This window comes from Nelumbo nucifera, chromosome 1 (assembly GCF_055504915.1).
Source record: "Nelumbo nucifera cultivar China Antique chromosome 1, China Antique-T2T, whole genome shotgun sequence".
Lineage (NCBI taxonomy): Eukaryota > Viridiplantae > Streptophyta > Magnoliopsida > Proteales > Nelumbonaceae > Nelumbo > Nelumbo nucifera.
This window is the reverse complement of record NC_142649.1, coordinates 15,198,634-15,225,904: the sequence shown is the minus strand read 5'-3', so window position 1 is coordinate 15,225,904 and position 27,271 is coordinate 15,198,634. Positions and strand designations below refer to the sequence as shown.

The 27,271-nt window shown below is 42.4% G+C and overlaps 2 protein-coding genes across 2 annotated transcripts; both read left to right on the top strand.

Moving 5' to 3' along the window:
* The first annotated feature begins 13,413 nt into the window (after positions 1-13,413).
* Positions 13,414-16,951, top strand: EMB2261 (Tetratricopeptide repeat (TPR)-like superfamily protein). Its single transcript, XM_010278644.3, has one exon. It carries the CDS (start codon positions 13,806-13,808, stop codon positions 16,374-16,376), a length of 2,571 nt encoding a protein of 856 aa, XP_010276946.1. The 5' UTR covers positions 13,414-13,805; the 3' UTR covers positions 16,377-16,951.
* A 3,781-nt stretch (positions 16,952-20,732) lies between these two features.
* LOC148802940 (uncharacterized) lies at positions 20,733-21,167 on the top strand. The gene has a single exon (XM_088903576.1). It carries the CDS (start codon positions 20,733-20,735, stop codon positions 21,165-21,167), a length of 435 nt encoding a protein of 144 aa, XP_088759702.1.
* Positions 21,168-27,271: the final 6,104 nt, after the last annotated feature.

The window sequence follows — 27,271 nt, the reverse complement described above, 5'->3', positions numbered from 1 at the left end:
GCTCGGAGGGTCAGGGGAGCCAAACCGTCCTGAACCCCCAGTGCAGCCTGAAGAAGAGCAAGCTGGCTGCATACTCGGGGGAGGTCAGCGATTGGGCCGAACTCACTCCTGGTCATCTCGGCGCCTGAGCTGCCACTCATACTATGGTGGTGAGTCTTTCTTCTTCTTCTTCCCCCATTTTTTGTTTTTTTTTTTTTTTTTTTTTTTTGATTTCCCTCTTGACCGGTTTCCCTTTTGCAGGTGAACACCGCCATTCGCGCCTTGACCCTTCAATCAGATCGGCACCAGAGGCGGGCTCTGGAGGCTGAGAAGTTGTCTCGCGCAGCCCATACTGAGCTGAGGGCAGATCGTTGTCTGGTTCACCGCCTGGAGAGTGACTCCTCGGCTCAAAAGAGCTTCATCGGGGTGTTAATGGCAGAGAAGGGGGAGCTGGCCCGAGGCAAAGACAAGTTGAGGGCCGAGGTGAATGGCCTCAAGGTCGGTCAGGAGGCCTTAGGGCTCGAGGTGAGCAGCCTCAAGGCTAAGCGGGATGCCTTGAAGCTCGAGGTGCAAGGCCTCAAGGAGGCGAAGGGGAAGCTGGAGCATGAAGTGGGGTACCTCTAGGAGGACATAAGAGAGAAGACTGCAATCTTCGAGGGTGCTCTCGAGGAGGCCAAGACTCGGGCCGTCATTGACTACATCAACTCTTCAAGGTTCGACAACGTGATGACGGAGTCCTACCGTATGGGCTTCAAGCTCAGTTGGTGGTTGATCAGGCACCTCTACCCCGACCTGGATACGAGCGCCATCACCTCTTCTCGGATCACTGACGACATCATGCGCCAGTCAAGAGGTGATCCAGATTCTGAAGATGAGGGTTCCAAAGATGAAGCAGAGGATGATGGCCCAGTTACTGCCCCCGAGGAGGTCGCTAACAGAGGCAATGAGCTTCCGAAGTAGTTTGCTCTCTGTATTTGTAAACTTAATCTCCCTTGTAATCAAGACGTTCTTAATGAAATTTGTGTACCAAACTTCCCGTAATGAAGAGATTTTTTCTTTCTTTTTGCCAAGAATTTTGTGCACTCCATCTTGTTGAAGTGGCCATTCGCTTCAAGCTGTTAATTTATCGAATTGAACTTCCGAGGTGGGAGTTCCTTAACGGCCATCGCGGACCCAAAATGTTTAGTAGGGGTAGCCTTGTGTATGCCCGGATGAGGGGCATAGTAGGGCTCATGCCCGACTTGTCTGCACCCGAAGTAGTTTGCTGTCGGTTGTCCTTACGGGTTTAACTCTTCGCATGCCAGGGCAGGCTATTTGTCGTAAGGCTCGTGCCCGAACTGCTTGTACATCGGGCGCTGCATGTACTTAGTTTGTGCTGATGGGGCAACATAGCCTTGTATGCTACTGAGGTTCCTTCATTAGCTCAGTGTTTCAACCCTTAGGCTGGGGGAGTGGCTCGTGGCCCGCTCTCGGAGTCTGCCCATGCCATAGAGGCGACTGGGTCTTGTTGTGTCGAGGTCATATTAGCTCGGTATTCTGGCCCTTAGGCTTTGGGAGTGGCTCGTGGCCTACTCAATTCTTACAGATAGTATTGTCATAGGTTGACGATATTCCAAGCCCGAGGTACTTGTTTCCCTTCGAGGGTCTCGAGCTTGTAGGTTCCCTCCCCGAGCACTCGCTTCACTCGGTAGGGACCTTCCCAATTGGACCCAAGCGTGCCAGTGCCAGGCTCAGGTACCATAACTTTACGAAGGGCCAGGTCGCCAACGCGGAGGTTCCGTCTCCTGACCCTGGCGTTTTAGTACCGAGCTACTCTTTGCTGGTAGGTTGCGGTCCTGATGTACGCGCGGTCCCTTACTTTGTCGAGTAGATCGAGGTTGGTGCGTAGCTCATCTTTGTTTGTCTGATCACTGTATGCTTCTAACCGTAGCGTAGGTACTTCGATCTCTGTAGGGATCATTGCTTCGGTGCCGTAGGTGAGATTGAAGGGTGTTTCTCCTGTGGCGGTCTTCTCCGTGGTCCAGTAGGCTCATAGAACACTGGGTAGTTCATCTACCCATAATCCTTTAGCTCGGTCCAGTCGTGGTTTTAGTCCACGGAGGATGGCTCTGTTCGTGACTTCTGCCTGGTCATTTGCTTGAGGGTGTGCGACTGAAGAAAAATTTTGTCGAATTCTCATGTCCTGGCACCAGTCTTGGAATTTGATATCCACGAACTGCTTGCTGTTGTCAGAAATCAATACCCGAGGTAATCCAAAGCGGCACACGATGTTCTTCCAAAAGAAGTTTTGGACATTTCGGGCTGTGATCGTTACAAGGGGTTCCACCTCTACCCACTTGGTAAATTTGTCCACTGCCACTACTAAGAACTTCCTTCCACCCGTTGCTGGTGGGAATGGCCCGAGTAGATCGACCCCATTGTGCAAAGGGTCACGGGCTGGTGAGATACTTGAGGTCGCCAACGGGTTGGTGGTGAATATTGGCATGTCTCTGGCATTTGTCACATTTTCTAATGAGCTCAATAGCATCTGCCTTCATTGTTGGCCAATAATACCCCTGTCGATGTGCTTTCTGGGCAAGGGCTTTGCCCCCCAAGTGCCCGCCGCACAACCCCTCATGAGTGTCGCGGAGTACGAGCTCGGCTTCTGTTGGCCGCAAGCAACGCAGATAGGGGAGCATGTAGGATCTCCTGTACAGCTGTTTGTCTATCATGACGTATTTGGCTGCCTGGCGCTGCACCCTTCTGGCTGCATTGTGATCTGTAGGGAGGGTCCCGTGTAGCAAGAAGCTCGTGAGTGGGTCAATCCAGCTCGGCTCTGCTTGAACGACGGGAGCGACCTCCTCTGCTCCCCTGAGAATGCTGGGCCGAAATAGGTCCTTTATATACACAGTTCTCATGGTGATGTCGCTAGTGCTGGCTAACCTGGACAGGGCGTCGGCCTCAGCGTTCTCCGAACTAGGGATTTGTCTGATGAAGTGTGACTGGAAGTTGAGCAGGGCCTTTCTGACTTTGGCTAAGTAGGTGATCATGGTTGGCTCGCGAGCTTCGTACACGCCGGTGACCTGGTTGACCACAAGCTGGGAATCCCTGCAGATAACGATGTGCTTGGCTTTTACTTCTCTGGCTAGAGCTAGTCCAGCTATCAACGCCTCGTACTCTGCTTCATTGTTAGATGCTGCGAACTCGAAGCGTAGCACGTACTCCAGTTTCGTGCCACTTGGGCCGTGCAGAACTATTCCAGCTCCGCTGCCCTGCTGATTCGAGGAGCCATCTACGTGAAGGATCCAGGGCTCCTCATCCCAACTCGGGCTTGGCAGAACTAGGAGAGATGCCACACTGGTTACTACCTCATGGGGCTCAGACTCGACCGGCCTGGGAGCTTCGGGCTCACCCGAGTTGGGAGCCTCGTGCTCAACCGACCTAGGGGCTTCAGAGCTGAATGTGCACTCGGCGATGAAATCTGCTAAGGCTTGGGCCTTAATGGCAGTTGGCGACTTATACTAGAGGTCGTACTCGCTGAGCTATGAAATCTGCTAAGGCTTGGGCCTTAATGGCAGTTCGCGGCTTGTACTGGAGGTCGTATTCGCTGAGCTCAATGGCCCACTTCGTCAACCGACCAGAGACCTCGGGCTTAAGCAATACTTGCCTCAGAGGTTTGTCGGTGAGGACGATAACAGTTTGAGCTTGGAAGTACGGGCGAAGCTTTCGAGCTGCGATTATCAGTGCGTATGCTAGCTTTTCCATCTCCGGGTATCTCGTTTCTGCTCCCTGCAATACTTTACTAACATAATAGATTGGTCGTTGGACCCGATCTACTTCCTTTATTAGTACCGAACTGACCACTTCGTCACTCGCCGAGAGGTACAATTCTAAAGCATCACCCTCCTCGGGCCAGGTTACGGTCGGCATGCTAGCGAGGTATTTCTTGAGCTCGTCGAACGCAAGTTGGCAGTCTTGGGTCCATTCGAACCCTTTGCTCTTAATTGCCTTAAAGAACGGCAGACAGCGGTCCGCCGATTTAGACATGAAGCAGCTTAGGGTGGCTATGCGGCCATTCAACCTCTACACCTCCTTCAACTTCCGGGGTGGTCTCATATCTAAAATGGCCTTAATCTTATCCGGGTTAGCTTCGATGCCACGCTAGTTAACGCTGTACCCTAGGAACTTGCTCGAGGTCACACCAAACACACACTTGTTTGGGTTCAGTCTCATATTAAACCTACGCAGAATTTCAAAAACGGAACGCAAATCTTTATTAATTCATGTGAGAATTGAGTTTTAACGACCATGTTGTCTACATAGCATTCCACTTTTCTACCTATTGACGGTGCAAACAATTTATTCACAAGCCTTTGAAAGGTTGCCCCTGTGTTTTTCAACCCGAAGGGCATAACCTTATAACAGTATAGGCCAAATTCCGTGATGAAGGCTACCTGTTCTTCATCTGCCGGGTCCATCTTGATCTGGTTACAGCCCGAATAGGCGTCCAAGAAACTTAGCAACTCATGCCCTGAGGTCGCGTCCACTAATCGGCCAATTCTGGGGAGCGGGAAGTAGTTTTTTGGGCAAGCCTGGTTCAGGTCGGTGTAGTCGACGCACATGCGCCATTGCCGTTGGCCTTCCTTACCAGGATGGGGTTGGCTACCCAGCTCGGGTAGTGGACTTCTCTTATGAAGTCAGCTGCGAGGAGCTTTTCGACCTCCTCGTCGACCGCTTTTCACCGCTCTGGGGCTAGGTTGCGTTTCTTCTGTTTAACGAGCCTAACTACAGGATCAGTATTCAACTTCTGAGTTATGAGTTCGGGGTCTATACCGGGCATCTCTGTCGCGGACCAAGCAAAAATATCTAAATTTTGAAGTAAGAAACTTACCAGTTTGGGTCATAGTGGTTCTTGGACGGAAGCGCCAATCTGAAGCGTCTGAGCTGGGTCTGCTGCTAAGGTCGGAACTACGACTATTTCTTCTGTGGGCGCGGCTCGTTCCTCGCCTTGCTCCATAGGCCGCTCCAACTCGAGGTCATCGGCCACCTTGGTTTTTCCCTTCAGGTCGGCGACGTAGCATGTGCGGGATTCGAGCTGGTCGCCCCGCGCTACCCCCACATCAAAGTCTGTTGGAAACTTCATAACCAAATGGTAAGTGGAGACCACCGTCCGTAGGACATGAGTGATCGGTCGACCTATTATGGCATTGTAGGGGTAGGGGGTCGCGACCACCAGGAAATCGTGCTTGAACCTGACCATGCAAGGCCATGTGCCAACTTCTACAAGTACTGTTATTTTCCCCAGGGGTCGGACTTCTTCTCCGCTGAAGCCTACTGAAGGAGTGTCTGTAGGCCTTAGGTTGCCTCTGCAATTGAAGCTGGTCAAACACAGCTTTGAAAAGTATGTCGGTTGAGCTGCCTAAGTCGACGAGTATGTGCCTGACCTCGAAGTCGTTGATTCTTAGATTTATTACGAGCGCGTCGTCGTGGGGGTATTGGACCCCTCACGCATCATCTTCTGTGAAGAAAATTGGCTCTACTGTCCTCGGTCGCTTTGGGGGGTTCTATTCCTCCCGGGTGGCCTCACGAACCAACGTCTGAGCTGCTGCTGAAGTGCAACCCGCAACGATTGAACCTCCCACTATCATGTGGATGGTCCCCCGAACTGGCCTCTCCTCTGGAGGCTGCCTCTGCGGTTGTTCGGCCGGCCTGCTACTGGACTCGGGAGCATCCTTACCGTGCTCCCCTTGCCGACCTGTTTTATTACTATTATTATTATTATTCTGTACAAAGTTTCTTAGATATCCGCAACGGATGAGCTCCTCTATCTCGTCGCGGAGGTCTTTACAACTCTCAGTACTGTGATAGTGATCTTTGTGAAAACTGCAATACATATTCTTATTTCTTTCATTGGGATTCCCCCTCAGACGGGGTGGCCACTTCACGTACGGGGCGTCCTTGATCGCCATCAGGATTTCAGCCCGCTTCGCGTTCAGTGGGGTGTAATAAGCTCGGTTCGCTACAGGAGGTCGGAACAATTGGCCCAGCCTTGCCCCCCGAGCCGTGTCCTTTTTCTTTCGGCTATCCCCTTGATTGGAAAACTCTCCTTCCCTCTTTCTTTTTTCGGGCGCGCCCTCGCCCTTTTGGTTGATCTCCTCTTTGGTGGCTATGAACCTATCCGCAAGTTTCAGAAACTCGGTTATGGTCGTTGGTTGGTTGACGATTGTGTGCCATTTAAACTCTTTGTGTGTCACGCCCTTCTTGGTTGCTGCAAGGCGTACGGCGGGGTCCAGGCGCGGTATTTGCATACAGGCCTTGTTGAACCGCTTGATATAGCTTCGGATGGATTCTCCCTCTCTCTGCACTATACTGAGGAGACTTTCTTCAGTTCGCGGACACCGCTTGCTAGTAACGAAGTGGGACGTGAAGGTTTGTGCGAACTACGCCCAACTTCTTATCGACCCAGGTGCCAAATTTCGGTACCACGTGCGGGCTGCTCCTCTAAAAGTAGTGGAGGAGGCTACGCACATGCACGACTCACTGGCTCTCGCCAGGTGCATCTGTGACTGAAAGGCATCTACATGATCATTCAGGTCAAATGACCCGTCATACTTGTCAAGAGGGGGGAGTTTGAAGTCTTTGGGCATTGGGACTGCCAGGAGTTTGGAAGACAGGGGGGATGGAACTGAGAGGAGGGGAGCTTTGACTTCGGCCGAGCTTACCTCTTCTTTGCCCATGTGCTCGGGCAAATCATGGGTGACAGATCGGCGAGCTCGGCGGCGGCGTCTCTGCTTCTTGGTGGGCTGGGTGTTCGTGCTGCTCACCTCTGCGCTGTCCGGAATGGTTTGCGCAGGAAGTAGTCCAGTCTGCTGGTGATGGCTGCGGATAGAGGGGTCTTGCTTGGAGTCTATTGCCAGGATCTCGAACCGGTTTTCAAGGATCGGGGTTTCAAACTTCGACTGCCGAGGTGATGTAGACCTGGCGAGCTGGGGTCCTCCCGACTTGTCCGCTCGTGGCGAGACTGGGGTAACCGGTCTCTCTTGCTTGCCGCGGGGGTAGGCCTGGTTTTTTGGGAGGTTTTGGGGGGCCTCTCCTTGGCCAACGGGGTGCTCGTTCTGGCGGTGAGACTTAGCGTGCTGCGAGGCTGGGTGCTGAGGCGGGAACTGCGGCTGAAGTTGAGGTTGAGGCAGTTGGGGGAACTGCTGCTGATACTGATACTGGGAGACTTGGTGCAGTACATGCTATTGATAGAGCTGAAATTGCTAGAACTGTTGCATTTGGGCCTGCATGGCCCGCATGCACTACATCAAGTCCTCCAGTTGGTGCGGGCTGGCCGCTGGGGGCACAACCGAAGGTTCGGTGAACGTCTTTCCGACTGTAGCAGGGAGCGGGGCGATGATAGGTGCCAGTGTGAGAGGCACATTCAAGCTGGGGATTCCGTCCGCTGAGAGGGGGATGGTGAACTGTCCGATGCAGATAGTAGGAAGCTGGGGTTGTTCCCTGGAGTTATCCATTTCCGCGCTTCGTCTGGCGTTGCTAGAGGAAGCCATGAGCGTTGGATTGTTTCAAGGAAGAACAGAACTGCGAAAGTTTAGAGAGAAAGGCCTTTTGAAGCATTTCCCACAGACGGCGCCAAATGATGTAGCGCGATCCGGTCACTTCTAGCTAGCGCTCGCGTGGATCCTGAGAGGTACCTGAGACGAGAAGGAAGAAGAAGAACTCCCGGGGGGGTTTCCCGGCGGGAACGCTCCGATGCTTAAGTTAGTGTTGTGTGCAAGAAGCAAAGGGTAATCAAAGGCTAAGAGTGTAGATGGCGCAGGTGATTCGAAGGTACCTTGTTCCTTGAGGATAAGCCTCTTATTACTGAATTTCGTTGCTTCAGGCCCTCTGACTTCTGACAGGGCAGGTATAACCGCCACTGTCAGTCTGCCACAGCCGTTACAGGCAAGGCTGAGGTGGCACGCACGGGGCCGTCCTTGTAGGGTATGTGCCTGTCAGGTGCGGGACACCTTTCTAAAGGTGGCAGGCGCGACGCTAGCTGGCGAGGGACATGTTTGCTGTCCACAGATTTGTCGGGTACGATGATCAAGCATGAAGCCCTCCTGTGGTATATCAAACTACCCTCCCGCGAATTACCCCGAGCCGGGCTGTCCTTTGAGTGACGGGCTGCTTGTAGCTGGTTATGCCGAGCTAGCTGACCCGAGGTGCCTATGCCTCGAGGCGTCCAGTGAAGGATCGATGCGTTCTTGCTTGGGAGTGGCCTGAGGTCCATTGGGAGGAACTCGGGCCTTAAAGAGGTCAGGGCGCCCCGAACTCAGGACCCCCCGAAGTGCCTTAACCCCGGGGAGGAGGTGCGGGTAAGGCGGCTTTCGACGAGTAGTTTACCTGCTGAGTTGCCGAGCTGAACTCGGTGGGACTTTCCCTCCGAGTTGTGCTCACGCTCGTTGAGCTGTCATGTTGAGTCACTGTTTGAGTAAGGTCACGCCCACGTGTACCCGTGCTGCGAGGTCGGGCCAAATCACCCTCCATGAGCATGTTTTCTGGTTGGATAGGAGAGTTGGGTTTTTCTCATCCCATAAAACATTAAAACCTAAGAATTATAATTTATAAATTATAGCTAAGCATAGGATTTTTAATAAAATTATAATTAGCTATAATATATTTCTTCATAAAACCATTAAAATATATCAATTTAATGTATATACACCTCATTGAGGTCTTATATTTAGTGTTATTGATGTATTTTTATGATTTATTAAAGTATTTATAGTGTTTCCAAGCGTATCTTAGTTTTTCTTCGATACACATGCGTATACAAGGCATATCTCGATACGTCTCTTAAAATTGCCTTTCCAATACACTTGACATTTTCAATACTTTGAACCTTGGTTCTCATTGATGTAAAGCTTGCAAATGGACATGGTTACCAACTTTGTGGATAATGTGCTAAAATTAATCACCTCATGTTTGCTAATGATTTAATCTTGGTGGGGGAAATTTTCATAAAATGAAGTTACAACAAAGAAGGATTCTCTCTCTATATATCTATCTATCTATCTCTATTGCAAATGGTTTGAGATTGATGTAAACTTTGCAAAGTCAACCACTTATTTTAGCAAACGTACCCAGCATAGACATAGAAAGCTACCATAATGACATGCTTCAAAGTAATTGCTCCAATGCAGACAAGTATCTTGGCGACCCTCTTATTTTTGATAACTCAGAAAAAGGATAATTCTGAACTTTGTAATTCACAAGGTAAAGAAGAAACTAGTGAGGTGAAAATATGAAACCTTATCTCATGCAGGCCACTTAATTAGCACTGGCTATATCACATACCTTATTCTTGTCAATTTCCTATCCCCAATTGAATTGCCTTGACTCCATTCTCTTTTTTTTTTTATATGTAGCAGCATTCTATCTTGTTGAGAGGAGATGTGAAAAAGACTTTAATGGGTTATTGGGATGACACTATGCTATGTTTGGTTTGAAAGAAAAGGTAGGGAAAGGAAGGGAAAGGTAGAAAAACCTTTACAAACCTTGTATTGATTTCCCTGTCTTTCCCTTCCTTTTCTTACATTTTCCTTCAAACCAAACATAGCCTAAAGTTGGTGCTTTTGTAGATCCATGAATCCCAGGCTTAATTATACATTCTCAAGCATGTGACAGGCATAACCAATAGCTATTTGTCCATCAGCTGATTGACATGGATACTGTGAATTGGAAGGCTGACCTAGTATGTTCGATGTTTAACATTGTTCAAGAAAATCTACACTATATTTTAAAATGCAGTTGTCCACATCAGATTCCTCATATGGCTTCCTAACCCTTTTAGAAACTTGTAGCTTTTTTTGAATTTTAATAAAATAAAAATTAAATATAAGGCAATTTAAGCTCACCCACAAGGCCACAATCAATTTGGTTAAAAAATTGAATGTAGCATGAACATTTTTTGACACCAGCTTGTGCATCACACTGGTCTCTTATAGGAGTTTGGATGGATCAGGTCCCAAGTCCCAGCAACCAGTCACAACAGCCTTAGTTTGCAACCATGCATTGGGAACATCTCGCAATGAAGAACAAGGGAGATATTCCCAATGCACGACTTCTTCAAAGGTTGTTGTGACTGGTTGTTGGGAGCTAGATCTTCTCTCCTCTCCTCTTGGGTGCCATGTTTGCCAAACTGATTTGGAAGTTTAACTCAAATGAATTATATATACACTTACACAAGTTGGGCTATGCCCAGTTGGCAATGAAGAAAGTTGAATCATCATCCTCTCATATAATATCTTGCAAGTAGAATTTTGACTTACTGTGGAGACAACCAATAATGTTCTTCTAGTTGGTGCAATCGTGGAGATTAGGAGCTAGCCACACAGTCGTTCATTTGATCCCATAGTGCAAGAGAGAAAAAAAGAAGCTATCATGCATCTCTTCTTCAATTGACAGCTATGTGGTTTGGTGGAAAAGTGTTTGTTTAGTACACACCGATAACAATTCTTCTCAATTGGGGCCATCACTCTTTGTTGTCTAGCTATGGAAATATTGAAATCAGGTGGTCTTTTGAAAAGATTGAACCTAATTAGGGCTGTTCACGGGTAGGGTTGGATCGGTTTAGTAGTATTTTTTTAACCAACCCGACCTAGTTGGGTTACCTATAGAACAAACCGAAACCGACCCTCTATTAAGTAAAACCAATCTGGTCGGTTTGAGTCAGTTTGGGTCGGTTTGGGTTTCAACCAACTCCAATCTTGCACAATGCACATGAAGTCAAAGTGTTAATATTATATATAATATTTTAGAATATATTTTCTGGAAATATATATTTAAAACCAAAACATATATACAAATATATCGAAATATTAATTTTCTAATTCTAGAAATATATATTTCGGAAATATATATCTGATATATTTCAGAATATATGTTTTTTCAGATATATATTTATTATTTAAAACTAAAATATCTATATTTAACAGATATTTTTTTACATAACACGGTTCGGTTTCGGTTTTCACACATGAAAACCGAAACTGAACTGAATTATTGGTTTGTTCATTTTTGCAACTCGAAACCGACCGATAGTAACGAAAAAGCGGTCAACTCGGGTTGGGTTGGGCCGGGTTGGCCGGTTTGAATTTATTTGTGAACAACCCTAAACCTAATCATCCTATAAGGTGCTATTCAACATTATTGAGGTTATGGTTGTTGATATGATGAATCTCTCATAGCTAGCTTATCACTACACAGTTGGGCAGCAAACAAGTAGACTCTTATGTGGTTTACATGATACCCTCCCTTGGTCGATATTGATGTCATTATTGGTCATCATGATGGAATATTTTACTTTATTATAAGGCTGCTTTTTTTTGCTGCTTCTCATGCATATGCATAGATGCACTGTTATTTGAAAAAGAGATTTGTCAAGCAACCATTCAACCTAAAAAAGTTTAAGTTATTAGGTGAGGCCCCTGAATAGTAAAATCTCATCGGAGAACATCTTTTCCTTGGTGAATTCACAAGTTGATTGTTTACTGCAAGATTCTCATGAATTGCTCCCCTTGTTTCTTAGTTCAATAATACATTCTTAGATGTTTGCAAACAATGTGATTGGTTCATACCCTTGCTCATTTTTCTCTCAATTCTTTAGGTTCACATTATACTTCTTTATGGGTTGGGCTCAGGCTTGGCTTTTGCCAAAATTTGAATGGACTTGGCCCAAAGTCCGAGTCCAATATAGTGTAAATTTAAGCCCAACCGCCCAAGGCCCAGCCCATGAACAGGTTTGGTTCACATCTATGTTCACATTAAATGTCAAACCGACCAAACCGGCCCGACCCAACCCGAGTTGGTCAGTTTTTCAAAACTATTGGTCAGTTTCGGTTTGTATAGAAAATAAACTGACAACTCGGTTCGGTTTTAGTTTTCATGTATGAAAATCGAAACTGGACCAATCCTATATGTTTAAAGTAATTATTAATTAGTCCCTACCCTATATGTTAAATGTTGATATATTTTATTTGTGTTTTGTTTGAACTTTGAAAAAAATTGGTTATTTATGATAAAAGCTAAAAACGTAAAACCAATACAAATATAATACAATGGAACAATATTTAACTCAGTTTTGTATAAATTTAAATATATATTGACAAAAAATCAGTTTTGCATAAAAACTAATCGATTTAAATATATATTTTGATTTTGCATAAAAACTAAAAAGAAATAAACTTAAATATAAATAGATATTTTAGTTTAAAATATATATAAAAACTGACTAAACCGATAAACCAACCCAAACCGACCCTTCGTGTTTGGGACGGTTCTGCCTCAAGGTTGGTCGGTTTCGGTTTAGTCAATAAGTAAACCGATTAGGTTGGGTTGGTTGAAGAAAATGACTCAAATTGACCCAACCTGACCCGTGAACACCCCTAGGACTCAATCCCAACTTCTCGTTTTAGATTCACACCTAATAAATATTTTGTATGTCATCTTTCTTGAAAAATGAGAAAATTGTAGAAAACTATTTATTAGCGTTTTTTGATAGCTAGGCATCATTAGGTGCCACATGCGTGAAAAAGTGAAAAAAAAAAACCCTTACCATTGGAGTCCAACAGATAGTTCTCGTATAACTTGAGAAAAACATTTTCTTGATAAAAAACTTAAGCCATGTTTGGGAGTGCTTAAAAATAAGTGCTTATTTGGGCCAAGACCACACCATTAAGCATTTAATGGTGTTTGGGAAACAAGTCAAAAGCTTATATTTTAAGCCCAAATTTCCAGCTTTTTTTAAGTGCTTGTACAATAAGCACTTATTCAAAATTTTTCCTTCCAAATCCCTAGTTGAATTTTAAAATACCACTTGTGAAACTTTCCCAAGTTGAATTTTATATAGTACTTTCGTAAAAGTAGTTTTATGGAAGTACTTCTGCAAAAGTGCTTTCGTAAAAATACTTTTATAAAAGTATGTCCGTAAAAGTGCTTTTATAAAAGTACTTATGTAAAAGTGCTTTTATAAAATTACTTACATAAAATATGCTTTTATAAAAATGTTTTCGTAAAAATGCTTTTATAAAAGTGCTTTCATAAAATTACTTTCTTAAAAGTACTTTTATAAAAGTGAATTCGTAAAATTTGAAAGAAAATGAAGGATAAAATAGGTATAATTGCTTATTAAAGAAAAAGACTACCAAACACCCAATATGAAATAAGTGATATTGGTGCCAAATGCAAATAAATACTTATTTGAATAAACACTTATTTTTAACATAAACATTCCCAAACATGGCCTTAACCAAACAAGGTTTCAAGTTCTATTGAAGGAAATACTTATTGGTGCGGAGCTGACATTGATTATATGCTACCAAACACCATCTGAGTTATTGAACCTCGAATTCTTTTATCAGCCAAGGGGCTTTCAAAAGAAAGGACCTATCACATAAACATATTTTTACATCAGGTTTGGGTTGGTTTTGATTGCCCAAGGCATCAATGCTAACCTAATTGAATTGGCCTTTCAAACTTCAACCCTAACTCAATATTTAACCCAATCAAATAGGTTGGACCGGGTTCGGATTGTCCCATCCAAAAGTTTCATTCCCTCCCTACCTTCCACAGCTTATCTTGTGGGCATTCATTGACTTCATTCATCAGTCATCACTGATTCACTGATCACCCAACCAACCCAGGATGCAAAGTCACAAATTTCAGACACTGTGCGTTTGAAATCTCCCGTTGGTCTATCGCTCTCATTTTAATTTTCCGTTGCCATTCCATGCCGACCTGGTCTTTTAACAAAAACTCTGAAGCAGAGTAGTTTCTTTAGCGTTTCTAATTAGCCGTTGAAGAACATGATTAATACTTGCCTCGGCGTTCCTGCCAAAATCATATCACCTCCGCTCACCTCTCTCAGACCTTCCCGCGACAAGATCTCCTCGGGTGAATCCTTGAAGCATCCCCAGTTTGAACCCCTCAAGAACCGTTTGATCCGCCTTGTCAATGGGGGCAATCTTGACGGTGCTCTCTCGACCCTTGAATTCATGACCCAGAAGGGAATTCAGGCGGATTTGGTTACTTATTCTGTTCTTCTCAAATCATGTATCCGATTTCGGGCTTTCGATCGTGGGAAGGTCGTTCACCGCCGTTTTATCGAGTCCGGTCTCGAATTGGACACTGTTGTGCTGAATACTCTTATTAGCTTATACTCCAAATGTGGGGAATCGGAAACAGCTGAGGCCATTTTCGAAGGCATGGGGGGTAATAGGGATTTGGTTTCGTGGAGTGCGATGATCTCGTGCTTTGCGCAGAACAAGCAGGAGCGTGAAGCCATAGCCACATTCTATGAGATGCTGGAATCGGGGCATCATCCAAATCAGTTTTGCTTTTCGAGTGTCATTCAGGCGTGTTCTAATGCGGAGAATGCTTGGATAGGAAGAGTGATTTTTGGGTTTCTGATAAAAACTGGGTATTTTGAATCTGATGTGTGCGTAGGATGTGCTTTAATTGATATGTTTACAAAGGGCAGTGGGGACTTGGTTTCTGCACGGAAAATATTTGACTGCATGCCTGAAAAGAATGTCGTCTCGTGGACGTTGATGATTACTCGATACCTACACTGTGGGTCCCCGTTAGAAGCCACTGATTTATTTCTGGATATGCTTTTAACCGAGTTTGAACCTGATCGTTTCACTCTAACTAGTGTAATTTCTGCTTGTGCTGAGCTAGAAGCAGTTGAGCTTGGGCGGCAACTGCATTCTCGAGCCATCCGAACTGGATTGGCATCGGATGTTTGTGTTGGATGTAGTTTGGTAGACATGTATGCAAAATGTGCAGTGGATGGATCAATTAGTGACTCTCGGAAGGTTTTTGATCGGATGCCCAGCCATAATGTTATGTCCTGGACTGCAATTATCACAGGATATGTGCAGTGTGGAGGGCGTGATGAAGAAGCAGTTGAACTCTTCTGTGATATGATACAGGGACAAATTCTTCCTAATCATTTCACATTTGCTAGTGTTCTCAAGGCATGTGGGAATCTCTCTGATCCAAGTATGGGTGAACAGGTTTATGCTCATGTGGTTAAACGGGGTCTTGGATCAATTAATTTTGTGGGCAATTCTCTCATTAGTATGTACGCTCGCTCAGGTAAGATGGAAGACGCCAGGAAAGCTTTTGATATTCTGTTTGAGAAGAATATGGTTTCCTATAACACACTTATTGATGGGTATGCCAAGAACTTGAGTTCTGAAGAAGCCTTTGAACTCTTCCATCTATCAGAGAATGTGGGCATTGGGGTGAATGCTTTCACATTTGCTAGTCTCTTAAGTGGGGCTGCAAGTATTAATGCATTGGGAAAGGGTGAGCAGATACATGCTCGGTTACTAAAAGCTGGCTTTGAATCTGACCAAATTGTAAGTAATGCTTTGATCTCCATGTATTCTCGGTGTGGAAACATAGATGGAGCTTACCTAGTTTTCAATCAGATGGAAGATCGAAACATTATCTCATGGACTTCGATGATTACAGGTTTTGCAAAGCATGGGTATGCTAGGAGATCTCTAGAAATGTTCAATGAAATGTTGGGGGCAGGTATAAAGCCAAATGAGATCACCTACATTGCAGTCCTGTCGGCTTGCAGCCATGTGGGATTGATTGCAGATGGATGGAAGCACTTCAATTCCATGTATAAGGAACATGGTATTCTTCCAAGAATGGAGCATTATGCTTGCATGGTTGACCTACTTGGCCGATCAGGTCTCCTTGAAGAAGCCCTCAAATTCATATACTCAATGCCATTCAGGGCTGATGCTTTGGTATGGCGTACATTGCTTGGAGCTTGCCGGGTTCACAGAAATATAGAACTTGGGATACTGGCAGCTCAGAATATTTTAGAGTTGGACCCACATGATCCAGCTGCATATATCTTACTTTCAAACTTGTATGCTTCAAAAGGAGAATGGGACAATGTAGCAGAAATCAGGAAGAGTATGAGAAAGAGGAAAATGATTAAAGAAGCGGGCTGTAGCTGGATAGAGATAGAAAACAAGGTTCACAAATTCCATGTTGGGGATACTTCGCACCCCCAATCAAGGGAGATCTTTGAAGAGTTGGATCGACTGGCTTGCAAAATAAAGGACATGGGCTATATCCCTGACATAGATTTAGTTCTCCATGATGTGGAGGAGGAACAGAAGGAACAATATTTGTTTCAACATAGCGAGAAGATAGCAGTGGCTTATGGTCTTATAAGCACATCTAAGTCGAGACCAATCCGGATATTCAAGAATCTTCGTGTATGTGGAGATTGTCATACTGCAATGAAATTCATTTCAATGGCAACAGGGCGAGAAATAATAGTGAGGGATTCCAACCGCTTCCATCATATGAAGGATGGTCTGTGCTCCTGCAGTGATTACTGGTAAAAATATTACATGGAAGGGGCAATAAATCTTTTGTTAGAGTGGAATGGTGAAACAAGATTCTTGTAGCCAACCCCATATATTTGCAATGAGGATTTGTTGAGTTGGGTTAATTTCACCTGAAATTATTGAGTGGTTCTTTTATCCATCTTAAGGTACGACTCCTCAGTTTTCTGGATGAAGCTATGGAGAATCTGACCAGAACTGAACTTCTGATGAACCAGCATGGTTAATGAAGATATGAGAGGTTCTAGGTTTATTTCCCCTACATCGGCACTTTGTGAGAAAGATTATAATTCCAAGAGAAAACAGCAAGGTTGATGCAACATGATTCATTGCTCTATAAATGCAATCAATGGAAATTGGGGACTGGATTTTCCATTTTATTCCTAACTATGGTCTTTAGAAGCTCTCGCTTTTTCATTTAATGAAGAGGAGAAAGCTAGTTTCATCCATTGCTAATGGAGAGCCTGAGAATTGGCCAAATACTCTTTACTGTAAAATTTGTAAACCAAATACAACTAATTTTCCATTAACATGTATTCTAACCGAATGGTTCTCTTTGTTTGATGGCAAAACTTTCTGTTTGACTAGTTCTATGAGTTACAGTTCTTACTAGCCTGCTCCGCAGATGGAACCTATTAAGTCATAATGCAACAACTTTTTTTTGCAGAAATTAAGGTAATATAGCTATATTTCATTGGTTAGTTTAACAAACTAATTTACACCTTCATATTCAGTAGAACTTGAAGCTTTAATTTACAAACTAGGAAAGTCAAAATGTGTTAGGAAATGTAATCACTACAAGCAATGGTTAGGAATTCCATGTATAGCATACCTACTGCACCAGATTACTTTAGGTGTAACTCAATTTTGGAATTTGAAAATTAAACATTCAATGGAAGACATAAAGGAGAAATTTAATGTGGTGCCTGAGGATACCTCTGATTAACTTGATTTTGCATCAAACAATGAGGATCAAAATTTTGGTATATTTGCTTATACAAATATGTAATATGTATTTAATATCATATAAGAACTGGAGAAAGATCTTTGAAGGAGGTTGGATTTTGAATCTCACCAAATTTTTGTTGCAATTTTCTTGACCCTCTTCTTTCCTTACTGTAGCTGACATTCAATTGGAAGTATTGAATCCACGAGAGACTTAGTTATAGAAAACTTGGTTGACTGCTGGAAAACAGCTCTGTTTTTGTTGTTTATATGCATAAGAGAGGACCTTTGTAGATTTGTATGACCAACTATGATGGCTATTGTCTTTTTATCCACTTTAATTGTAAAAGCATGAATTGGTTTCTTTCAGGTGTTGTTGTGTTGGCTCTTTTAAACAAAGTATTTTATGTTTGGTATTCTATCATTCTATGGATTCAAATATTGGGCGGGTTCTGATATGATGTGTAATGATTTTCTTCTATAACTTTGATTATGTCTGAATGGGACATCATTTTTAAGGGACTTATGTAAAGAATTTCATGGGAGTTCCAACTTTGGTAAAGATTTAATCTCACCTCATACAGATTTTATTCCCAGTAACAGAGCAAATGAGATCCTCGGTTGTAAATGTGCAGGTGCTACTTTGTGATCACAATCTGGTTCTTTTCCTAGCTTTAGAATCCTTTCAAAGTAAGCCCTCTTTATGCATCATGCCTCACCTTTGAAGTATATATGGTATATTACCTACAAGCAAGCAATCAACGGACAGCATGATCTTGCATGCAGAGAGTGGTCATATTGTTAGTTTTGACAGGACTACTGCTGAAGATCTGTTTGGTTCTTTGAATCAGAAGATTTCTTAATGGAGGTGACCTACAAAATATTTGAGCTTGTATGTTACAGCCTTACAGGCATGGAAGGCACAAGGCAAGAAATTGATATTTTTATCCTGACTTTTCTTTAATCATTCATCCTCAAACATTTGAATGCTGATCATCAAAAATGCCTAATGGTGGAGGTATAGTTAGAGTACTTAAAATCTTACATTCAACTGTTATACATTTTCTAAAAAGTGAAGCAATAAGAAACAAATAAGCTAGATTTATGGACTAATTAGAGGTTCTATATGCTTAATGTCATAATCGGGACATGTGAACAAGGTTGATTCTTTTTCACAGTGGATATGATTGCCACGTACCTAAATTGCCTATGAAAAACAGTTTGGATCTCCTATACGTAACCCCTTGTACTAAGGTGTAAACAAACCAATGAAAATTCATCAAAGTTTGGGGGGGGTGATTAGTTACACTCTTAAATGTGAGATCTTCTGATATCATACTCATCCACTATCATGTTTAAGAGTTTGACCAAACCCCATGGATTTTGATGAATTTTGAATCTTCATTGGTTAGTACTAAGGCATGGCATAATTGTTTGTTTGCACCATTCATACTTAACTTTGTTTTAATGGAGTGGATTTTGGATATCAAATGTGATGGGACCTACAACCTCTGCATAACCCATCTCACAAGTATTTTTTGATTGCAACTTGATCTGATTATTTCATAATGACATTAATCTGGAAATCATTTCCATACACCCAAACCCAAACTTGAAGGCGGACAAATTAATCTGGAAGAGAAGTCATGGTGGAAAGCACACAGTTAATAAGCTTATAGAGTCTTATCCTCTAATCCATCACTCTCCACCACCTACTTTAAATGGTCCCTTCTTTAGAAACTCAAGATTCCTTACAGGCGCCTTATCTTCGTTAGGAAATTTCTTTGGAATGGCTTACTCACCAGGGTCAAATGTGGGATGTGGCTATCATCGAATAACATGTGCTCCTGCAAATGGCAAACCGAAAATGCCACTCATCTCTTCTTCCTTTTGCCCTTTTTCCCTAGCCATTTGGTGTGAAACTCAAGTGGGTTTGAGCTTAGATTTTATTGACCAATGTCACTTAGTAAGGATTTAATCCAAAGTAGTTCTGGAATGCTATAGGCCATAGATCTATATTCGGCCTCTGCACTTGATTGAGCCACAACTAACTGTTTTTTACTGTTCCATGCTTGATGCACTTCTATCGGAAAGAATAATATCGGTCCCTTGCATTTCACGTCTATCACATGCATTGCTTAATATTGATGGGTCTTACGACACTACCGTAGGTAATATAGGACGTGCACTCATCATCCAACACTCCAATGAAGGCATCATTCAAGCTTAAGGAAGACAATGTTGGGCCCTCAACAGCAATGACTCAAAAATTTAGGCCTTAATTGCAGGCATGGAAGCAACTTCATCATGCAACATCAGGAATATATATATTAATTTGAACTCCTTAGAGCTAGTTAACTTTTAGGCTATGTTTGGTTTGAAAGGAAAAGTAGGGAAAGGAAGGGAAAAGCAGGGAAACCTATACAAGATTTGTAAAGATTTCCCTACGCCTCCCTATTTTTTCCTTCAAACCAAACATAGCCTTAGGGTAACGTCTCAGAATTGAGCATCTTCACTAGGGCCGACAATCAAGACTTTTTATTTCTTTTTCCTACTTCTCATGTACCCATATAAATAGAAAGTACAACTATGCTGCTCATATTCTACCCTGCACAACCTATAAAGGGAAAGTATCTATAACATATAAACCTATTATATCCCCTCATGTATAGCCTCTTCATGATAATCAAAGTTTCTCTATTTTACAAAAAAAGACATTAATAAAAATTATAAAAAATCAACAATTTCTTTATATCTAAGTATATCTTTATAATGGCTGGGGTGTTTAAGGGGGTTTCTCTATTTGACATGTATCCCTTTTATTAGATTCTTCATCTTTTCATCTCTCTCGGCTCACCTCTCTCTCTCTCTCTTGAATCACCTATCCTCTATCTGTTTGTTTGTTTCTCTCCCCCCTCTCTCTCCTCCTTAGTTGAACCTAAGGGAAGGTGACAGAGACTTCACAGACCTGATAAGGTCTTGGGCTGGCCCGCCTCTTCACCTAGAGTGGGGGTCTAGGGGTTTGGGAGAGGATAACACCTATAGCCCATTACCAAAAAAGGAAAAAAAAAATCCCATCGTTAACACTCTAAAAGCTATTCACCCTTTCACCCAGGATGGGGGTCTAGGGGTTTGGGAGAGGGTTACGCCTGTAACCCGTTACCAAAAAAAGCTCTCACAATGTTCAGAAGGTAGGATTTTTTCTGACTATGAGCATCATTATTGCTTGAAAAAGTTTTTTTGTGAGGTCATTGTGGGGATTTTCCTATTTTTTTTGATCATTGGAATTTTTTTGGTGTATTTGCATAGGTAATATCTTTCCTCATTAATTTGTTTTAGTATTGTTTGTCTCAATTAATAATGCAAATAGCTTTTTTAGTGAAAGACCTGCGTTCTACAATCACGTATATGGAGGTTGTGAAAGACCTGTGGGATGACATCAAAGAGCAGTTTTCAGTGGGCAATGGGCCAATAATACAACAACTCAAAGCAGATCTCGTGAACAACAAACAGGCTAGTCTCCCAATCGTGACTTATTATGGCAAACTGAAACATATATGGGAAGAACTCGCTAATTATGAACAAATTCCGACATGCATATGTGCAGGCTACAACTGCAACATCGCTACGAAGCTGGAGAAGAGACGAGAAGAAGAAAGAGTCCATCAATTTCTGATGGGCTTGGACGACGCAGTATATGGAACAGTGCATTCCAATATTCTGGGCACCGATCCACTGCCAAACTTGAACAAAGCCTATGCCATGGTGATACAAGAAGAGTGCCTGAGAGCCATGACCTACAACAAAGAAGAAAAAAGGGAGGCGATGAGCTTTGCTGTGTAGACGCAAGTTGGAACAAAAAGAAAGGGACATGACACAAAAGAAAAATCTGGAGTGTGCATGAACTGCGGACGAACAGGACATGAAGCTGAGAGTTGTTTTCAACTCATCGGCTACCCGGACTGGTGGGGAGACCGGCCAAGATCTACTGAAGGTGGGAAAACATGAGGCCGAGGAACACAAGGCAAAACTGGTCGTGGACGTGGAGGCGTACAAAGGGCAAATGCTGCACAAGCGGTAGGGCAAGCTTCTGAACCAATCCACGTGATAGAGGGAGATCGTGCAGCATTCAGTGGATTGACTATGAACAATGGCCCACTTTTCTTAATCTCTCAAATTCTTGTAAACCCAGCACAAATGAGAAGTTGACAGGTATGAATTGGATAATTGACACAGGAGCTTCACACCATATGACCGGGAACTTGAACCACCTGCATGATACCGAGACCGTGACTGGGTGTCCGGTTGGATTACTCGATGGAAAGCGTGTCATGGCAATAAAGAAAGGGACAGCCATTTTAAATAAGCACATGAAGCTTACTAATGTGCTTTATGTTCCTCGTTTGAGTTGTAACCTGATATCTGTGTCGCAATTACTAGAGGAGTCAAATTGTAATATCCAATTCACTAATAAGTTTTGTGTTGTACAGGACCACACTTCGAGGATGGTGATTGGTGCGGGTGAACTACGCGAAGGGCTCTACTACTTCAAGGGTGCGTGCTCAAGCAAGGTTCACAAGGCAAAGGTTGAAGCTTCATATGAGTTATGGCACAAGAGAATGGGTCATCCCTCCGAAAAAGTAATTAAATTTCTTCCTGATTTGAACATTAGATGTGGTAGTGGAAATAGGATTTGCGGTGTTTGTTCTAAAGCCAAACAGACAAGAGGTACGTTCGATTCTAGTGAAAATAATGCTAAAGGAATTTTTTACTTGATTCATTGTGATTTATGGGGTCCGTACTCAGTACGGGCATCTTGTGGTGCCACGTATTTTTTGACTATTGTTGATGACTTCTCAAGAGCCGTTTGGATTTTCTTACTTAATGACAAAAGTGAAGTGGGTAAAACTTTGCGAAATTTCTTCACTATGGTTAAACTTCAATATGATAAATTGGTAAAGATAGTTAGAAGTGACAATGATACTGAGTTTATATGCTTGAAAGAATATTTTTCTGAGCAAGGTATAATACATCAGACCTCATGTGTTGAAACACCGCAACAGAATGGACGTGTCGAGAGAAAACATAGACATATATTGAATGTTGCCAGGGCTCTTTCAGCCTAATCTTCCTATTGAGTTTTGGGGAGAGTGTGTTATGGCGGCCGGTTATCTGATCAATAGGACCCCTTCCACTATTCTTTTGGGAAAATCACTGTATGAGATGTTATATGGGCAGAAACATAGCTACAAGCATATACGAACGTCTGGGTTTTTGTGTTATGCACGAAGCCTAAATCGTACCAGGGATAAGTTTGCTAGTAGAGCCAGACGTTGTGTCTTTGTGGGATACCCCTTTGGCAAGAAGGGGTGGAGAGTTTATGACTTGGAGAAAAATGAATACTTTGTTTCTAGGGATGTGGTGTTTTCAGAAATTGAATTTCCATATGCTGTTGATGGAGAAAAAGTCGAACACAATGATAGTCATTTTGATTATACCTAGGTGGAGACTGAAGTGTATGACGAGGAAGATTGTGAAAGTAAAAGAGGAAGGGGTGATAGTACTAGTGAGGTCATGGATAGCAATGAGGACAATTGTGAAAATGATGAAGTGGAGCATGATGTAAGGGGGGGGGGCTTCCATGGTAGAAACGAATGCAGGGAGTGAGCAACTTGGACGAGGTCATAGAGTGAAGCATCCTTCCACTCGTCTCAAAGATTACGTCATACACACAACATGGTGTTCGAACCAAAGTCTGAGCTCTTCTGCTAGTTCATCTCGCCAATCTCACTCCTCAGGTACTCCCTATCCTATAACACATTATGTGAATTGTGATAAATTTTCTTTGCGACATCGCTCTTTCTTAGCACCTGTCACAACTAGTCATGAGCCATAGGGATATTCAGAGGCTATCAAGGACTCTCATTGGAGAGAGGCAATGAGAAAGGAATTGAAGCTTTAGAAAATAATAGAACCTAGACAGTGGAGGACTTGCCACCAGGGAAAAAGGCTCTCAGAAGTAAATGGGTCTACAAGATAAAATACAACTCAGATGGCACAATAGAACGGTACAAGGCGCGTTTGGTGATATTCGAAAACAAACAGGTTGAAGGGATAGACTACAATGAAACGTTTGCACCAGTGGCAAAGATGGTTACAGTACGTGCATTCCTTGCAGTTGCTGCGACTAAAAATTGGGAATTGCATCAGATGGATGTGCAGAACGCATTTCTTCATGGAGATCTACAAGAAGAAGTCTATATGAAGATGCCTCCTGGATTTGCTTCAAGATTGCCTGGAAAGGTGTGCAATCTGCATAAGTCACTTTATGGATTGAAGCAGGGCCCTCGTTGCTAGTTTGCTAAACTAACAATAGCCTTGAAACAGTATGGTTTTACCTAGTCGCAATCTGATTACTCTTTGTTTACGCTTTGACGTGGGCAGGTACAGCTAAATATTCTGGTTTACGTGGACGATCTTGTCATCTCTGGAAATAATGGGGATGCCATTCAAAAATTCAAGAAGTATTTGAGTCAATGCTTCCACATGAAGGACTTGGGAGTTTTAAAATATTTTTTAGGAGTGGAGGTCACAAGAAACCAGGAAGGTATTTCTATTTGTTAGCGGAAGTATGCTTTGGATATCATATCAGAAACTGGATTGTTAGGAGCTAAGCCAGCTGGTCTTTCCCTAGAACAAATCATAAATTGGCTCTGGCAGATGGTCCTTTGATGATAAAGCCGGAGAGTTACAGGAGGCTAGTGGGTCGTTTGATTTACTTGACCATTACCCGTCTTGAGTTGTCCTATTGTGTGCATGTGCTCTCTCAATTTATGCAGACCCCCCGTGAAGAACACTGGGAGGCAGCTTTACGTGTAGTGCGAAATTTGAAAGGTAACCCAGGACAAGGGATTTTCCTTCCAGCTGACAGTGATCTTCGACTGTATGCTTACTGTGATTCTAACTGGGCCGGTTGTCCATTGACGCGATGTTCTCTCACCGGATACTTTGTTTTATTGGGACAAGCACCAATCTCGTGGGAGATGAAAAAGCAGCATACAGTGTCCAGATCATTGACTGAGGTTGAATACAGGTCTATGACAACAGCTGCATGTGAATTGAAATGGTTAAAAGGACTGTTGCATTCATTAGGAGTTGGTCATCCCGATCCTATGCGATTATACTGTGACAGTCAAGCAGCTTTGCATATTGCTGTGAATCCGGTCTTCCATGAGCGAACTAAACACATTGAAATAGATTGTCACTTTGTCCGCGGTGAAATCCAGAATGGGAATATACGGCCCTCCTATGTTCGGACTTCTGAGCAACTTGATGATATATTTACAAAGGCCCTGGGCAGGCAACAATTCGAACATCTTCTTTGCAAGTTGGGCATTTCCCGTTTACATGCACCAACTTGAGGGGGGGTATTGAGCCTTATCGTATATGAGTTGTATCTTGTATGCATTTTAGTTATCATCTTGGTTTTCCATATTCTTTTAGGAGTCAGTGATTAGGTTCCTAATTGTAATTGTAATTCTTCCTAATGGTTAGCCGACTTCCTCGCAAGGGAACTTCATATATATGTTTCTTGTAATCGTTGGGTAAATAACAGGTAGAGAAGGGTTCTCCATTATCTGTCTCCTTCGTCTGAAAGTTTCACAACTTACAAGATTATAGTGTGAAATGATCCTTGATAGCTTTTGATAAATATATGATTTATACATTTATAGTTTTGCAATTTTCTTATATTTTTTACAATAATACAAATTTTATTAATTTAACTTAGATAATTTAATAATTGATTGTCTTCTCACCCATGCTTAACACGACCCCCCTCCACTAGTTTTTTTAAACCAAATGGTGGAAAATATTTTCTTTTAATTTTCCTTGATCTAAATGAAATGATAAAAATAAAAGATGAACGATTTCGTCTTTTTCTTCCCTTTATTTTTTTCTCCTATTTTATTTTCTATTGAACTGAACAGACTATTATTGTTTTTGGTTCAACCGTTGAAGGGGAAATTTGGGGTATTTTAAGTTTCAAGGATATGTTGATGGTGCCAACTAGCCTACTAGTAAAGTCTCTACTCCCTCTAGCTCGTTGTAGTGGAGACTTGGGATCGAGTCCCACCTTCAACTGGGTTGGATGGTCTAAGGGGCTTGGGGAGTCAGGGAGGCTACCCTTGTGATGTAACCTATTTCCGAAAAAAGGGTATGATTGCAGATGACTTGAAAGTCAAGATGATGCTTGACAATTGACACCCTTTCCAATTAGAAGGCGTAGGACCAAACCTGCATAACTGGTGCGACCAGTGGTCATTTGATTCAAATCTGAGTTCAAACAAAAATCTGGTAAGCGTTTGGCACTGGAGCATTTCACAAGCGTTCCGTTTCTGTTGATGTGTTATGCACGCCACATCAACAATTAAGTAAAATTGGTAAAAGAGGCATTTGGTAGTCCTATTTCTCAAAAAAATGTTTTTGCAATGATTAGCTTTGGGATTCGAGGAAGGAGGGGTTTCTTAAAATGTCAAGATTTCGTTTCTTGAATTGCCTTGGTGGTCTTGAATCACCCTCGTGACATGTCACATTGAAATGTGAAAAAGCTGACTACTTTTTGGGATGTCACATTGTTGTCATTATAAATATGTTACTAGCGGAGACCTGTGTGATGCATGGGATTTCTTAAGCGAAAGCTAAATAATAGAAATGGTCATTTACTAAAACACCCCTTATAGTTTCATGGATTTACTAAAATTTACCCTATAGTTTGTATTTTACTAAAACACCACTTGTAATTTGCTATGGATTTAATCAATCTTCCATTATATGACAGTGGAAAATGATAGTGTCGACCCTAATGTTCATTTAAATAAATTTTATCAAAAGAAAATAAAAATAAAAATACTATTTTTGCCCCTAATAAGACATGGGCAATCACTCTATTGGCTATATTTGGTCAATTTTGTTTTCTGTACAAAAAAGTTATAAGGGTATTTTTGGAATAAAAAATCATGGCCCTAATGGCAAAACAAACATTGCTTGATGAAAGGTTGATTAAGTAAATAAGTTGTAAAATATATGAGATTCAGCTTATATCCCTTTTTTTGTGTTTTTCAAAAAAAAAAAAAGGGAAACTTCCACTTTAGTACCTTGAACTTTGGAGGGAAATGTCATATTAATTCCCGAACTTTCAAACATGTCACTGTACTACCTAAACTTTCAAAAAGTATCAAGTTGGTCCCTGCCGTTAATTGACAGTTGGTTATCTATTGAAAATGTCAAAACAACCCTTCAAAAAATATATTGTTCATTGTCTTCTACTTTGATATTGAACAGGTTATCTTCAAAGAAAAAGAGAGAAAAAACATGAAATATGATAGAAAGAAACAATAATTGAAAGCAAAAAAATAACTAAACAAGAATGTGTTTTAGATCTGAAGGTAGAAGCCAATGACTTCATTAGTTTAGAGTCTCAAACACCTCACCCGGTGGAACCCCCCCCTAAAAGAAAAAAATAGAATGGGTGAAATGAATCACTTATAAACTAAGGCCCGCTTGTGACACGGAACACCTATGAAACGCTCAAATGCCAAACATTACCCTAGATTCACTTATCTGATTCGATCCTATCTGTTTTCAGCCCTATGTCATTTGCCTACATGGCTACATACATAAACTGGTTTTATGACTTTTATCTAATGTCAAGCACGTTGATCGACCATTGTATAAGTTTTTAATTTTTTATTTAAGGGTTTCTTGCTTTTTATTTTCTTTTTGATATTGATATTACATAGTTCAAGTTAGATTCAAGGATTGGTAGAAAAACATTTGCGGTCCTAATCTGTTGGAGGACATGCATTGATCCAATCAAAGGCATTTTATACGTTTATTTTAGGGTTTAGGGATTTAGAGATTTAAGGATTTAGAATTTAGAATTTAAA